The sequence below is a fragment of the Marmota marmota genome, unplaced genomic scaffold (assembly GCF_001458135.2).
Source record: "Marmota marmota marmota unplaced genomic scaffold, marMar, whole genome shotgun sequence".
NCBI lineage: Eukaryota > Metazoa > Chordata > Mammalia > Rodentia > Sciuridae > Marmota > Marmota marmota.
In genome coordinates, this window is record NW_026000252.1 from 2,094,030 (window position 1) to 2,111,712 (window position 17,683).

General features: G+C 38.5%; 1 protein-coding gene across 2 annotated transcripts; it reads left to right on the plus strand.

Annotated features, from left to right (window-relative positions):
* The first annotated feature begins 6 nt into the window (after positions 1-6).
* Positions 7-11,940, plus strand: Ccdc160 (coiled-coil domain containing 160). Of its 2 annotated transcripts, XM_015506177.2 has the most exons (4): positions 7-102; positions 223-348; positions 1,202-1,256; positions 10,523-11,940. In XM_015506177.2, exon 4 carries the CDS (start codon positions 10,547-10,549, stop codon positions 11,519-11,521), a length of 975 nt encoding a protein of 324 aa, XP_015361663.1. In that variant the 5' UTR covers positions 7-102; positions 223-348; positions 1,202-1,256; positions 10,523-10,546; the 3' UTR covers positions 11,522-11,940. The 2 variants fall into 2 exon arrangements, with proteins under 2 accessions (XP_015361663.1, XP_015361664.1); XM_015506178.2 differs by lacking the exon at positions 223-348.
* Positions 11,941-17,683: the final 5,743 nt, after the last annotated feature.

Below are 17,683 nucleotides of genomic sequence, written 5' to 3' on the forward strand. Positions count from 1 at the left end.
GGTCGCGGTGGCCAACACCGAACGAGGGGCTGCCGCCTGCTGGTGGTGCCCGGCTTCGGGGAAGAGGGGACAGGACTCCCCAGACCGCACCCACGGTTCCAGGTATGTCTGCGGACGGGAAAGCCCGCCCGGGTTCGCCCCTCTTTTTCTCTGGCTCGGGGTGCAAGAGGGCGGGCAGCCAAGGAAGACCCCGCTGTAGATTTTTTTTCTCTCTCTCTTTAGAGCCCCAGCCAGAGCTGGAGAGCGTTCGGAAGGAAAAGGAACGGGGCGTGGGAGTGGGAATGTGGAAAAAGGAGTGGGGTCAACCGTTTCGGGCCGCCCACCAGCGACAGAGTCGGGACTGGGGAGGTAAAAAGTACCACCTGCAGTGGGGGGTTCCAGTAGCACCCCGATCTGAGCCACCTTCTCTCCGCTGAAAGCAACGATGGCAGGAGTTTCAGTTAACCATTCACATAGAAAACCCCCAAACTATGCATACAAAGATACAGCTTTATAGCAAGAATGTGACTCCCATACTAATAAAGTCTCAGCCTTTGGAATTAAGGTGACTCTGTATCTTTTCTTGCAGAAGGAATAATTTCACACTAACAATAAATAATTGGGGGTTCTAACCGTTCACTGGGCCCAGTTTTCAATGATACTTTGCTTCCCTCTCCATATCTACAAACAATAGAGAAGACAATTTGTCCTGGGAAGTGACCACTTGACCCTTATTTTAGGACCCTGAAAGATTAAAGCAAAAATCAGGATCACTTCCCTTTTTAATGTTTGCAAATTAACTGCACTGAGGGAGGCAGGCAAGGCCTAGGCTCCAGCCCTTTGCTAAGGGTAGCTGGTGGCATGCTCATTAATAACAAGCATGCCACTGCTGTTTCCACCACTGGTGGCTCATTTGTTCAATACATGCTGAAGTTGAGGAGGTACTGTGTTGAATAAAATATCACCATGATCTTGACCCATTTCAAATTTGTGTTGCTTGGGGAAGGAAGATTTAGTAACATAATTGTTGGGGAAATGGGTGGGCAACTTAAAAGGAGAAATTACCTCTAAGTGTCTGGCATCACATTGCAGATAGGCCAAATGACATTTTTAGTGGATCACTGGTTACTTTAATATATATCTCAGATATAAACATGGATTTGGGCATTCTGATTAATTATATTTTCTGATGATGGTGACGAGAGTGGAATTTATTTTCCAGTACAAACTGGAGGACAACGAGGAAATCCAGTAACAGACCTTGGACCTCAGATAGGGTAAGTACAATTGTGTTGACTGATATGTTGGTATGTGTGTTTGGAAGCACAGACTCTTACCCAACATAAAACTTCAACCTTTTAACCACATCATCAATCTGCATTGTCAGTACACTTTCAAGAAGGCCTCATAAAAATATAAAAGAAAAAAATGCCCCGAAGACTTTAGCAAAGCCAAATAAACTTCAAGGGAAAAATTAAAGTTCTTTCCCTCTAAAGTCACCCCCAAATGTCATAAGCTAGAGGAGAAATTGTAAGCACTTTAAAAAAACTCAATTAAAAATCAAAGCATTGTAGAATTTTCAGGAAGAATATTAATGAACATTCCTTCAACAGATATTTATTGAGGGTAACTACAGGGACACAAAATGGATAAGATGTTAGGTGATCCTGTATGGGTATATATAATAAAAGTCTGTAGGAAATGCTTTAAAAACACAGGAAAAACTCAGAGTGCAAAATAATTCTTGCCAACAATCCTCAAATTAATATTCCAATTGTAATATTTTAAAGAAATTATCTGTGGCTCCAAAAAAAAAGAGTGGGGGGATTGGAAAGTTCTTGGGGAAAGCAATTGATGGAGAATGTGAATGTCTTCGGTTATAGGGAAGACTACCACTTTTCTGCTTAGACAGAATCAATTTAGCTTCAGAAATTTGGAGATGTCAACAACTAACAGAGGAGTTAGGGCTAATTCTTCCATGGGGATGAGAATTAAATTAATTTAAAATTGGACTTTAGGTCCCACTATTTACTTTAATTGTAAGTACATTTTCTTTGTGTTGGTGGGGATTGAACCCAGGGCCTTGTAATATGCTATTCGTGTGCTCTACCACTGAGCTACACTTCAACCAAGTACCTACATTTTTTCAAACTTTTTTTCTGAGATTTGGTAGCCTCAGGCTTGGCAACTATGGAACACAAATCTTTGGAGATGTGTTAATTTGCTTAAATGACTGGTTTGTATAGAAGGGAGGGTAAGAAAAAGCTAAAAGAAACAAAACCCATTGTTTACAGTACATTTTTAAAATTCTTTCTATTTTCAAGCCAGGTGCAATGATGCATGCATATAATCCCAATGGCTGGGGAGGCTGAGGCAGGAGTTCAGAGCAGCAATTTAGCAAGAGCCTAAGAAATTCAGCTCAACCCTGTCTCTAAATAAAATATTTTTAAAAGGCTGGGGATATTGCTCAGTGGATAGCACCCCTGGGTTCAATCCTAGGTACCAAGAAAAAAAAAACCACAAAATTCTTTGTATTTTTATTTTTATTCATTTATCTTATTCACCTGTGAAATAAGCATATTGTCCCTATTTTACACCTGAAGAATCTGAGGCTTCCAGAAGGTAGATCTTCACTAGTTTCAAAATGTGAAAGCCAAGATACCTAATCTCTTCTGTCTTTTTGTCCACCATAATCCATTCTCTATCCTTTCTCAAGTATTTCCTTTTCCTTGTCCCCACAATTCTGCCCAAGAAAAAAATTATTTCATACAAAGTAATTTGGGTGTTCATTTTGGTATTTAATGTTTTTTTTTTCAAGTGAGCAGAATAGGGTGAAGAAGGGGGAAGTTCCCCTAGAGGGGCCAGATCAGAATCTTCTGAGGATAGAGGGTAATAATGACACTGTTCTGTACCTGGAAACAGTAGAAGCATGCCGCAGAAGCAGGGAAAAAAAGGTTGAGAACCACTGTTTTTAATTAGGAAAAAAACTGAACAACTGAGCAAAGGAACAAGGCTGGTGACTTCATTTGTAGCACAGTTGTTTTTTTTTTTTTTTTCCTATTTTGGCTGAGCAGTCTTTCTGAGGGTGGAGAGAACTGAAACCATCTGAGAATAAAGAAAGAAAGTTTCTTGGGCTGAGAGGAGCCCTTTGTCTTTACCTTATTGCCCCTGGGCAGGGATGAAAGCCAGACCTTAAGTTGAGGGCAGCTGAATGGCTGAGGAGAGTGACAGAAGGTTGCTCAACATGGATTGAAGATGACCTTTTCCAACTATTATTCCCAGTTTACAAAATTTAAGAGGAAGGACCCCTATGAGGTGAAAAAAAAAAAAAGCCTTTTGTGTTCTTCCAGAGCTGTTTCCCAGTCCCTGCCTACCTCTTCCTGGAAGAACAATCCCTTTTTTCAGGCAGATCTAGATTTATACAAAAAGTCCTGAAAATTTGAAACAAAATTCTAAGGTAAGTAGGATAAAGCAACAGAGAAAACATCTTTGACTTATGTCGGCAAATTTTTCTAAAGCATGTGATTTAAAATATAAATATTTTAGAAAACAAATACTTAAATTTCATACCCATCTTGATATGAACATACTCTCCTGGGCCCCGCTTTGAAAATGAAAGTGAGATGGGTTTTTGAATTTCTTCTTTTACAATAAACAGTAGTGTATTATCTTCTAGAGCTATTTGATTGAGGATAGATATGTGTTCACCTAAGATCTTTATGGAATGATATACCTAAAGATTCATAATAAATTATCACTCTGCTTAGTTATCAACATTTATATTATGTTACGTCACATTACATTATAAATTAATTTTTTCAGTGGTTCCCAAATTTTTTTGCTGAACTCCTGGGCGCAAGTGATTCTCCTACCTCAGTCTCCCCAGTAATCAAATTCTTTTTTGTTTGTTTGTTTTGATACCATGGATTTAACCACAGTGTTAAATTGTTGTTAACTACTAAGCAACATCCCCAGCCCTTTTTAATATTTTATCTAGAGACAAGATCTTAGCAAGAGACAGTTGCTAAGTTACTTAGGGACTCACTAAGTTGGTGAGGCTAGTTTTAAACTCACGATCTGCCGCAGCCCGGCTGGCTGGGCAAAATAACCGGGGGGTGACGAATAACTTGTGTACGTTGACACAGCAAGAGTGGAAGCCGTTTATTGCAGGACAGGAGCAGTATTTATACATTCCACACAGCTTATCTAATTAGCATAAACTAGATACATCAGTCAACCAATAAGGAATCTCCACACTTAATGGCTCGCTTTTGTTACTTTTCAAACCACTCCCTCTGGCATTTTGCCAGGCACCATCCAGACTTGTTTATGAACTCTAACATTCCCCTGGCAAAATGCCAGGTGTTATTTTGACTTGTTTACAGACTCTAACAACGATCCTCCTGCCTCAGCCTCCTGAACCACTGGGATTTCAAGTGTGTGCCACTGTACCTGGCAGAATAAAATTCTTAGATAAATATAAACCACCTTCATGTAACAAGAGATCCCCTACTCCACAAAAATGTCCTAACTTTTTGCCACTGCATAAAAAGGTCACCAGAGGATTAGCAAGGATGGTGGAATGTAATGGACATCATTATCCAAAGTACATGTATAAAGGCTTGAATTGGGTGTCAACCTACTTTATATACAAACAGAGATATGAAAAATTGTGGTATATATGTGTAATAAAAATTTTAATACAAAAAAACAAAGTACATGTATAAAGATATGAATTGGTGTGAACATACTTTATATACAAAAGATATGAAAAATTGTGCTCTATATGTATAATAAGAATTGTAATGCATTCCACTGTCTTGTATTTAAAAAATAAAATCAATAATAAAACAAAGGTCACCAGAGAGCCAGGCATGGCAGCATATGCCTATAATCCCAGTGGCTTGAGGCGCTGAGGCAGGAGGATTGAAGTTTCAAAGCCAGCCTCAGCAACTTAGTAAGGCTTTAAGCAACTCACTGAGACCTGTCTCTAAATAAAATACAAAAAAGGCTGGGGACGTAGCTCAGTGGTTAGGTGCCCTGGGTTTAATCCAAAAAAAAAGGTCACCAGAAAATAAATGACGTTGTTTCCAGTGACATGCTAATAGGAACCATCAGAAGTTTATTAATAATTCATGTCAGACACAAATGAATAATTGTAGTTATATTATAGACACCCATGCCTTACCTTAATTGTGCAGTCCCAAGGACTTTAGGGGGATTACTTTCTTAGAAAACCACTCATTTATTTTTGTCATGTGATTTTATATGTATTTTTAAATTTCTTTTAGTCATTGATGGACCTTTATTTTATTTATTTATTTATATATGGTGCTGAGACTCAGACCCAGTGCCTCACACATACTAGGCAAGAGCTCTACCCCTGAGCCACAACCCCAGCCCTGATTTTATGTAGTTTTTCTCTCTGTTCTGTTTTGTTTCTTCAATTTTTTTTTCTCTTGGGCCTCCTTCCCATACCATTCCTTTCTTTGGGCCTCAATGTAAACACTTACAATATCAAATGTTCACAACTGCCTAGCTAAAAAGGTGTTTATACTTACTTTTTTTTTTTTTTTGATACTAGGGATTGAACCCAGGGGATGCTTAACCACTGAGCCACATCCCCAGCCCCCCTTTTTAAAAAAATATATATATTTATTTATTTTTATGTGGTGCTGAGGATCAAACCCAGTGCCTCAAATGTTTGAGGTAGGCGCTCTACCACTGCCCACAACCCCAGCCCCTCAGCCCCGTTTTTATATTTTACTTAGAGACAGGGTCTTGCTGAGTTTCTTAGAGTCTTGCTGAGTTTCTTAGGGCCTTGATAAATTTCTGGGGCTGCTTTGAACTCCTGATCATCCTGCCTCAGCCTCCTGAGCTGCTGGGATTACAGGTGTGCACCACCAGGCCTGGCTACAGTTTCAATTACGGCTTCTGGTTTGGTTTGACTTCAGCTGCAACAAATTACCTAGTCAAGTTTATTGAGGAAAAATATGGCTGCCAGACCAGGGTAGAAGAAAGTCATTATTCCAAAGCATATTCCTTGTCCTTGCCAGAGAGTATTAATTACATACTTGTTCTGCATAAAAAATAAAACAGTTCAGTTGGTGAAGAGAAATGAGGCCAGGCTTTGTGGTGCATGCCTGTAATTCCAGTTACTCTGGAGGCTGAGGCAGGAGGATCACAAGTTTGAGGCTACCTGGGTAACTTAGCAAGACCCTGTCTCAAAATAAAATAAAAAATAAAGGGCTAGGGATGTAGCTCAGAGGTATAATGTTCCTGGGTTCAATCCCCAGAACTAAGAAAGAGAGAGAGACAGAGGGAGAACATGAATGTGACTGGCAGCTTTTACCCCACTCTGGACTTTGTGATACTCTTGACTAAATTTGTGAACAAGTCCTTAAAGGGTATCTTGCCAATGAAAGAAAGCAGTTGAGAGAGGAGCAGCTTAGAGACCCCTTGACCTTATCCTGTGTAAACCATAGGAGAGAAATTCCAAAAGGCTTTTCAAACCTTTCTCTTTCTATCCTTTGATATGAAACATGCAGTTCTCCTTACCCTCCCTGCTTCCTTTTCTGTCTTTCCTTTTGTGGCTTTTAAAAAGATACCTAAGCTCTAAAAGTAGTAGGTTGTTTTCTTTCAGTTTGTGGAATGAAACCTAGCAGATGAGTAACGAGGAACTTAAAATAAGCACTGAGCTGGAGACAGGACTTCAGATTTACCACCACAGGCTGTGTGACCTTGGTCTAGTCATTTAATTTCTCTGAGACTCTGTTACAAAATGACTCTCCCCAGTCCTTTGAAAATCCCTGGCTGTATAGGATTCATTGGAAGCATTTCCTTTCAGACACCCTGGAAATTCTATAAGGCTCAAGGAGGAAAGCCAGTAAAAATCAAAAAGGGTGTGTATGTGTGTGTCTCCAGAGATTTGTGGAAAGGGTGAACAGAGATGCCACTTTTTCAAGGAGCAAAATTATTAATGAAGAGAGTTTTCTATGTTAACTTCTATCTATACCCAGATGTCTATCTCAGATGTTTTATTACTGCTATCTCCAGGTATAAAGTAAGTGGTCTCACCCGACTTGGCCCTGTGCTCTCTTGCTTCCTGATCAGTCCCACCAATGTCTTTCATCCAGAATTAAGTAAGAGGAATAAGAATCTCTCTGCTATTGTTACTGGATTAGCACTATTTTTGCTTTTTTACAGAATTGTGTGGTAAAAATTTGCCTGCTAAAAAAATGTGCCTGGCAAGTAGCATTGTACTCATTTCTCCTGTCTCTGTCCCTTTCCTTCATGATTGCTGTTAATAATCTGTATTCTTACTTCTATAAAGAATGGAAGCCAGAATTAATGATAATCTTCTCCTTTAAGAACAGATAGAACCAGACATGGTGGCTCATGCCTGGAATCCCAGGGACTCAGGAAGCTGAGACAGAGGGATCGAGAGTTCACACTCAGCCTCAGCAAATTAGCGGGGCCTTAGGCAACTCAGAGAGACCCTGTCTCTAATAAAATATGAAAAAGGGCTGGGGATGTATCTCAGTGGTTAAGTGCCCCTGGGATCAATCCCTGGTACCAGAAAAAAAAAATGGATCAAAGATGCTTCTGGATTGTGACTGGTAGAATAATAAAAGTCAGAAAGGACTATTTCAAGAAAAAGGAGATGATGTTCCAATGGCAAATATATACCACAAATTTCACATCTGAGTTAATCACTATAGTCTGGTTGAATAAATGTGTGTGTGTGTGTGTGTGTGTGTGTGTGTGTATTGCTAGGGATGGAACCCAGGGCCTCACATATGAAGGCAAGAGTTCTCCCACTGAGCTACATCCCCAGTCCTGATTGACTGAACTTGTGTGTGTGTGTGTGTGTGTGTGTGTGGTGCTGGGGATGAAACCTAGGCCTCACACATGTTAGGCAATTGCTCTACTGCTGAGCTACAACCTCAGCTCTGATTGACTAAACTTTAATAGAGCTTGGTTTATGCCTTTTTCATAATAATTTTAATATCTTCACTGAATTTTTCATCTCTAAAGAGTTTATTTTAAGAATATTTTTATCTTTCCTTTTCCTGAAAGCCAAGTACAGATGCACCCTTGGGATAGTGAGTCCCTTCATTCTCTTTGTTTGTGTGTGAGGGTGGAAGGGAGGGGGCATATTCAATATCTGTATGTATCAAGTTTATTCATTCATTGCCAATAGTAGGGCAAACCTGTTATTTAAACTTCGGGGCTAAAAAAGAATAGATGAGAGATAATACACCAAAAAATCATTTACTCAGGGCCATGGGACGATTCCATGTGTGTGGGCCCATGGATGTACACACCCATGTGCTTTTCTATGTTTTCCAAAATTGCTACAAATAACGAAAGACAATATTAATTTAAAAATAAATACATTTGCCATTTTTCATTACCAGAAGAAAATAAAATGACATTTGCATGCATGGATAAAAGAGATGTAGGCAGGGGCTGGGGTTGTGGCTCAGTGGTTGAGTACTTACCTCACATGTATAAGGCACTGGGTTCAATCCTCAGCACCCATAAAAATAAATTAATTAATTAAATAAAGATATCGTGTCCATCTACAACTAAAGAAATATTTTTTTAAAAAGATGCAAACATGCTTGGATTTTTCTCAGTGGTGATTTTATATATATGTGGAGGGGGGGGCTGGTCAGTATATAAAATGAACAAAGTGACTCCCTCCTTCTCCTTACTATTTTTGGGTAGCTGCAGTTATCCATTTGGTGGATTGAGATGCTTGGGTCCTTCTTTCTCTCTTCCCTCTGAGGTAGTTACTGATCAAATATTTCAGTGTATTAGGAAAACTGTACATTAAAGATTCCATTTGAGTAGGAAAGACTCCTTATAAAACAAAATAATTATCTGTTAATTTTTATAAGGACGTTGGTTGTCACTTAATATGCTAAGCTTTCACCTAAAAACTATACTCAGAGTCACTATCTTGAGAAAATACATGTGATGGCATTAATATTTTCCAATGTTGACATTAGGTTCTCATCATGAAATTGCTGTCAAAACAGATAGAATTCTGTACACTTGGCATTGTTGCCTGAAAGCAAAGCCCAAGACTGGAATAGCAGGAATTTATAGGTCAAGACAGAAGGGCATTTGGCAGAGTTAATCTTAAGGAAGTCTGCATGGTATACTATACCCAAAGTAGCTCACATTGCATTAAAACCTGATGTTTTAGTCACCTTAAGGAATGAGTAAATAGTAGTCCCATCCAGAAGTACTTGAGAAAATCAGATATATTGAAAGCATGGGTGCTAACTCTATTAGCCTATTAATTTCACATTACTTATTATTTGAAGGCAGTCTTTTTATGTGTACAGTTGCTTCTTCATAGAATCACTTCATTTACAATAAGTAGCTAGATGTATCAATTCACTGGTTATATTTCATATGGTAGAAAAATTTTAAAGTTAAAAGGGTCTATAGAGGCTCTAATTTTCAGATAGTATAGTATGAAAGAGTGAATCTGTTACAGGCAGTTAACTACAGGGATACTGAGATGAAGAAATGCTATGAATGTTAGAAAATTTTTCTCAAACTATTTTACAGAAGCAAGGTAAAGTTAAATCTAGACCAGAAACAATGGTAATAAAGTGAACAAAATGTAAGTAGCATTACACAGAAAACAAAAGTATGGAATTAGCAGTTTTTAGTTACATTAATGTATCCTGGGAAATACAGATAAACTTCTTCCCAGAGTCTATTCTTTTACCAAAATAAAAATTAAGATATAGTATATATTTTGAGATTTAATTTCTGCACTCTTAAAAATTTATATTTTTTCAAGTGACTACAAAGAAGGACAAAAGTGAAGTATCATGGTGCCATTATTGGTAAATTCAAATTAGTGTTTGAATGTATAGTGTCATAGGGGTTAGAGAAATAATTTTGCCCTAAATGAGCTCAAATTATTCCAAACTATTATAAATTTCTCTTTGAATAAATAGGTGTAGCTATGGATTTATGATATAACCAGAAGGTCTCTAAAAGAGCTTTCACACAAAATATAATGCTGTTATAGAAAAATACCTGCTGATTAGATGGTTGGGTGTATAATAAAATCTGTCATCAGTTTGCATAGTGTTTCATACTGTAGAAATAACCCTTGCAAGCTGAAACCATGGAAAAAGATTTTAATAATCAATTGTAAAATGTATTTGTGTTCCATTAATTTTAAAATACATTCTTGATTGATTTTTGTATTATTTTGTTTTTGTTAAAATATTGGAAACTTTATTACTGTTGGTTTTAAATTTAAAAAGAGAAGTAAAACTGATATGTAACTCTAAGCAAAAATATCGAAATCTTAAAAAAGAGTCTGTAGAACTTAGCTTGTTCGGCCATTTTTATTGGTAATTGAGAAAACTGAGGTCATAGTCACTCTGTGAGTTAGAGGGCCAGCTCTCAAATGGTTAAGTTCCTTTGCCTGTGAACCAGCATCCTTACTTATTTCTTTCTACAGCAGTGTAAGTAATGTGCCTTGATTTTAAATTCTGTTTTTCAGGAATTGGAAAAGGTGCCTAAAGAAATGGATGCTAGAAGAAAACACTGGAAGGAGAATATGTTTACTCATCATTTTAGTGCACAGGATGTTCTAGAAGAGGCTTCTAACACTGAATCTTCTTGTGAACCAATAGTTGTAGATAACACCAAGAGAATGGAAGGAAATTATAATCTGTCCAGTAGAAAGTTTCAGGAAGAAAATAAATTTAAGAGGAAAGAATATGTTTCTCAACTAAATGAAAGAGAACAAGAACCAAATTTAAGAGAGAGAAGGATAAACATGTCAAAGAATGAGCCAGACATAAAGTCTGTCTCCAATGAATCATTTAATTTGGATGTTGTATCGGAAGAAAGCTTAAACAGAATAGAAGACTCCTGTGCCTGGAGTAAAGAAGATTTACCAATCATACCACGACAAGCCCCAAGGAAGAAAGTAACTGAAGGAATGTCTCCAAAACTTCGCCTGAACCTTTTAAATGAAGAACTAGAAGAACTTAATATGAAATGCAGAAAAATAGAAGAGGAATTTGAAAATGCTGAAAAAGAACTTTTGAACTCCAAGAAAGAAGTTTCTGTGAAATCCCTAAATTTTCAAGAGACAGGGACAGATACTTTGAAGAATGACAGGGAACTTCAAGCTTTAAAAAATGACCTATCCGAAAAAGCGACAGATGTAAAAAACTTAACTGAGGAGCTCCAGCAAGCCAAAGAAGTTATCCACAACTTGAACCTAGAGAACAGAAATTTAAAAGAAGCTGTTAGGAAATTAAAGCGTCAAACTGAAATAGGAAATGCTCTCCTAAAAGAAGAAATGAAATTGTATTATGAATTAGAAATGGACAAGATCCGTGGAGAGCTGGATGCCATCAAGAATGAACTGAGAGCTGAGAAGACCCTGCAAGCAAGAAATAACAAAGCCCTGGAATTGCTTAGAAAACACTTTGCTACCGTGATAAGGTCACCAGACACCCTTAACCACTTTACTGGAGATTTTTTTTAAAGTTAAAAAAAAGCCTTTCATTAAGCAAGTTATTGAGCCAAATCAATGATTATTATGCTATCATTGTATACTACTTAAAATGTATGTAATGGGATGTAATTTTCACTTTTGCTGCATCAAAATATCTGTAAAACATAGATGTTCATTTCAAAGTTTCTGCTTTCTCTTTCTAATGAAGTGATTTCGAGAATACAAATGGAAATGAAGCCTAAGAAATTTCTTTTGTATATCCATAAATATATATACATATATATCTATATTTGAGTCAAAAACACATAGTAATTCACCAGATCAATTATGAATACAAATCAACAGTCATTTTTGATCCTGTGAGCAATATGTCCTTGGCACATGGATATTCTCCCATCTGTGTTCATTGATGTTAACAATAAAAATATTGTTTATATGTATAAGCATAACATATGTCTGTGAGTCTCTTAGTTGCCTGTTCAAACTCAATGGGATACCAAAAATGTATCTGCTTTCTTTGGGGTCTAACCTTAATTAGGCACATGTAAACATCTCAGGAAAAAATGCAGTTTTTTTCTCCCTCCTGCTGTTTTCCATGCTTTCTCCTTTGACCTGGACATGGTTCCCATAGACTAGAAGACTGAGAGACATTGCTGTGACCTTTGCTAGAGCCCTGCTTTTTCCAGCTAGTGGCTCTTGCATTATCTCATGTTGACCAGCAAGGGGCGTTGTTTACACAGTTCTTCCGAAATTCCACCAGGAGGAAATGTCCTTGCTCAGCTTCTATCACCAGACCCAGACTACAGTGAAAGATGTTGGATGTCATCTAGATAAGTTTTCAATGAGCTAGCTTGATTTATATAGTCATCCAGCCCTGTAAGGGGCCCAGGCAATGATATTTTGTTTTATACTTATGAAGACTACAAATGTACTGCCTCTGCCCTTTGGTGGAAATGATGGTCAGCTGATTCTTTACATTTGTTTGTATTAATCATCAAGATTTCTTATACTTGGAGCTCCATTGGCATGGTATTTTTAGCCAAATGAACCAAATGTAATCACAGATTATGAGGGTGGGATACAATTGTAAGAGTTTGGGTATCTTTCCAAAAGGGAAAATCCCCAAACTGGGAGTGAGACACATTGATTCTAGTGCTTGTTCTCCCATCAACTAATTAACCTCCTAGGCCATAAAGTTCTCATTTGTAAAATGAGGGAGTTGAGATCTTTCATCATGATTTTTTTTCAGAGCTGCACATGTTAGCATAGATCTGTAGTCCCAGCTACTCAGGAGGCTGATACAGGAGGATCCCTTGAGCTCAGGAGTTTGTGGCTAGGCTGGACAATACATTGAGACACATTCTGTCTCTCTTAAAGTTTCTGTTCAGTTTTAATGTTCCGTGATTTCACCTCAATGATTTTATTTGCAAGTGTAACTATAGCTGTGACAAAGTAAAATTCCCACCATATCTGGTACATTCAATTCATTTTTTGGTACCAGGGATTGAACTCAGGGGCACTTGGCCACTGAGCCACATCCCCAGCCCTATTTTGTATTTTATTTAGAGACAGGGTCTCACCAAGTTGCTTAGTGCCTCAATGTTGCTGAGACTGGCTTTGAACTTGTGATCCTCCTGTCTCAGCCTTCTGAGCCACTGAGATTACAGTCATGTGCCACCACACCTGGCAGGTGCATTCAGTTCTTATACTTCAAGGATCTATTTTGCCAAGAAAATATAAGCAGGCTCTTTTAAAAAAATATTTATTTTTTTAGTTATAGGCGTACACAATGCCTTTATTTTATTTTTATGTACTGCTCAGGATCAAACCCAGTGCCTCACGCATGCTAGGTGAGTACTCTACCCCTGAGCCACAACCCCAGCCCCCAAGCAGGCTCTTTTTATAGTTTGAAAATCTCCAACTACTGTGTCAATAAATCAGTGAAGTGAGTAAATGATGCCTTTTCTCCTCCTTTCTCCTTTCTCTATTCATTGAGATCAGGGAAGGCACTGCATGGAGACTGTCCTTCCTTGAATGCTAGTATGCTGACCTGGAGGCCGAATGGGGCTTGGCTGGCCTGGGAAGTCTGGACTAAATTGGAAGATGATAATCTTTGGAGCTTTCTGACCTAATCCTGATCAACTTAACACAGGCTCCAGCAGCCTGCCTCAAAGGGGGAGATGATTTTCAGGTTTTTGGTGGTCACTGGCTTCCCTACAAGGGTCTAGGCACAAAAGCAAACTAGGAACTTTTTGCCCTATATGATTCTCTTCCTTATTGTCCCCTTAAAATTATCCCTTTGCCCTTGCCCCCTAAAGACTCTCCTTCTGGAGTTGAGGTTGTGGTAGAGTGCTTTCCTAGCATGTGTGAGGCACTGGGTTCGATCCTCAACACCACATAAAAATAAATAAAGTTATTGTGTCCAACTACACCTAAAAATAAATATTTAAAAAACAAAAAACAAGGAGGGGGAGCATGGGAGGAATAGACGAGCTCTAGATAGGGCAGAGGGATGGCAGGGGAAGGGAGGGGGCAGGGGGTTAGAAATGATGGTGGAATGTGATGGTCATTATTATCCAAAGTACATGTATGAAGACACAAATTGGTGTGAGTATACTTTGTATACAACCAGAGATATGAAAAATTGTGCTCTATACGTGTAATATGAATTGTAATTCATTCTGGTGTCATGTATAAATAAAAAATTAATTAAAATCATACAAATAGTTGGGGATGTAGCTCAGTTGGTAGAGTGCTTGCCTTGCATGCACAAGGCCCTGTGTTCAATCCCCAGCACCACAAAAACAAACAAACAAACAAACAAACAAAAAGACTCTCTTCCCCTGGATGCTAGTGTGCAGAGGTGCTTATGTGTTTAAAAATAGTTCACATTGTATTAAGCCACTAGGTTTGATATTCTCAATATAATTCTTTTTACGGTGTTGGGGATCATACCCAGGGCCTTACTAATGCTAGGTGTTCTACTGCTGAGCTACATCCCAGCCCTAATAGTTTGAAAAAAAATATATATGGGGGGCATATGGTGACTGAACTACTGAGCCACATACCCAGTCCTTTTACTTTTTTATTTTGATACAGGTTGTCCCTAAGTTGCTTACAGCCTCACTAAGTTGCTGAAGCTGGTGTCAAACTTGTGATCCTCCTCCTTCAGGCTCTGGAGCTGCAGGAATTATAGGTGTGGGCCAATGCACCCGGCATTTCGGAGCTTTCACTCTAGGAGAATTTCTGTTTAAGTCTGTTTAAGGTTTTCAGTGGCAATTAGCTTTATCTTTCACAAGTGTGCACTTGGTGTGGGGGTGGCAGAAGTGTGGCAGAGGGAAATTCAGACAAGAAAAGTTCATACTTTAGCTCAGCTTTAGGGTCAGGAAACCTAGATGGAAATGGAATATAGATTCTTTTTTTTTTTTTTTGGTACTGGGGATTGAACCATGGGGTGCATCACTATTGACCCACATCCCCAGCCCTTTTTTATATTTTATTCAGAGCCAGGGTCTATCTGAGTTGTTTGGAGCCTTTGTAAGTTGCTGAGGCTGCCCTTGAACTCACGAACCTCCTTCCTCAGCCTCCCGAGCCACTGGGATTATAGGCATGTGCCACCATACCCGGCTGGAATATAGACTCTTTTTTTTTTAAATTGTAGACGAACACAATACCTTTATATTATTTATTTGTTTTCATGTGGTGCTGAGGATTGAACCCACGGCCTCACACATGCTAGGCAAGTGCTCTACCACTGAGCCACAACCCCAGCCTTGGAACACAGATTTTTAATGAGATGCCTGGGATACTGAGATTCAGAAAGCCCCTACAGAAAGCCTAGGTATAGAAACTGGCCAGGGATACATTATACAGTCACCAACTCCAGAGGGCCACAGAGAAAGGGAAGCCAAAGCCACAAAGCTAACAGTTTGTATCTGAAAAGGAGTCACATAAAAATAAAAGCAGGGGGCTGAGGTTATGGCTTAGTGGCAGAATGCTTGTCTAGCACATGTGAGGCACTGGGTTTGATCCTCAGCACTGCATAAAAATAAATAAGTAAAATAAAGGTATTGTGTCTATAACTAAAAAATTTATTTAAAAATAAATAAATAAAAGCGGGTCTAAAATAAGCTGGGAGAAAGTTGGAAAGTTCATGTTCCTCTTCATGGGCAGATGTGAACAGCAACGGGTTGAACTGCCTTAAAGAACCAGAATCAAGGCAAACATAAATACCCTGTCCATTGTCTCTGTTCTTACTCCCACTTGTCACATTCTGTGTCCCTTCCCAATTTTGATTGGAATATATTATCATTGGGCCTTTTAATATATTGAGTGGGAGACATGGAGGTTTTTGGTTTTGTTTTTGTTTTTTTTTAATAAGGATGGCACATCAGGCCACTAATCCCTTTAACTGTTGGATAAACTATTAGAAGTCAGCAATGTAACCACACACTATTCACCACCAACTTCTAATTCTTTACTGCAGAAACCTAGGCTGTCAGAGGGCTTTAGGAGGATTTGCTCCACCTTGGGTTGCAGTTTTACAAACATTTGCTGAACATTTATTATTGTAACTCATTACTTCTAATACATGTCTTTTTTCCCCAACATTTTGACATTCCTGAATTTGGGACACATCTTCAAATTGATGGTATGTCATAGTATTCTTGTTAGTGTCTTTTAAATTAGTAGTTCTATAAATAATGGTGTATCTTATAATTGATGTAGTTTTATATGTGATAAATATAGGGATGTAGGTTGCTAGACACGGTGGTACCATGTATTGTAGGTATACCCTCCTCCCATACTGAGTACCAAGATAGTGTCTCCTGTGTTTAGTGGTCAGAGCTGCTGTTCACAGGGTCTCTCCCTCTCTCTGACACCTTTAATGCCTATAATCCCAGCAGATTGGGAGGCTGAGGCGGGAGGATCATGAATTCAAAGCCAGCCTCAGCAATTTAGTGAGACCCTAAGTAACTCAGCGAGACCCTGTCTCTGAATAAAATATAATAAGGGCTGGGGATGTGGATTAGTGGTTAAGCACTCCTGGGTTCAATCCCCGGTACTCCTTCATGGGGATATAGAAATATAGAAATAAAGGGATTTATGAATAAGACAGGTCTCTGATCTCAAGGACTTTACTTATGCATTTACCAAAAACAATATAGTAAGAGCTATGCTAGCAATACTAATGTAAAGTGCTGTGGAAGCACAGAGGAGGATCAATTAATTCTGCCTGAAGGGCTAGGGATGACTTCATAAAGGAGGTGACATTTGAGCTGGGCCTTGAAGGATAAGAAGGCTTTTCTAGTCAAAGCATGGGGGCAGGGATATTTCTGGAATGTTAATGTGGAAAGTCTAGTTGGCTTCAAAAAAAGGACTCTTGGCCATAAATTAGAGTACTGGGATGATATACATTGATGATTTTTCTCATTTGAGACTGTAGTCTGAAAACAATTATGTATTCTAATTCTGCTAATTTTCAGATAGACTGGTGAATGAAGTTCTCATGATATAAAGACCAGGTTCCAGATAACAAATGCAGAAAAAAAAAATCTCGATAATACCACTGTACCTTTAGTATCCATCAGTTTTGTTTTGGAAATAAAAGACTTAAGAGATTTCAGTCCTAATATTCAGTCAAGTTCACTGTGGGCAGTCTAATTTCAAAGAAATGCATGAAAGAAAAACACTTCAGTGTATCATCTATCCAAAGAAACACACAGAGACTTAGCATAGAGAGTAAGTGCACAAACTTTGGCTATTCACTTATTAGCTGAGTGACCTTGGACAAGGTGCAGTTCTATGTAGCTCATTTTCCTCACCTGGAAAGATAGGGTTAATAAATAATGTTAACTGGATGCAGTAGGGCACACTTATAATCCCAGCAGCTTTGGAGGCTGGGGAGGGAGGATCTTGAGTTCAAAGCCAGCCTCAACAACTTAGTAAGGCCCTAAACAACTCAGTGAGACCCTGTCTCTAAATAAAATACAAAATAGGGCTGCAGATATGGCTCAGTGGTCCAGTGCCCCTGAGTTCAATCCCTAGTACCCATAAACAAACAAACAAAGTTGACTAGAGAATGAGATCACATAGAGTCAATAAATATCACTTTTATTGTTATCAATATTATTTTTACCTAACTTATAAGGGGAAATTGACCAAGTACATCTGTCTCCTCCTAGCTATTAC

Excerpts from the sequence above, each read along its gene's own strand:
- Ccdc160 (XM_015506177.2), top strand. The coding sequence starts at position 10,547 with ATGGATGCTAGAAGAAAACACTGGAAGGAGAATATGTTTACTCATCAT.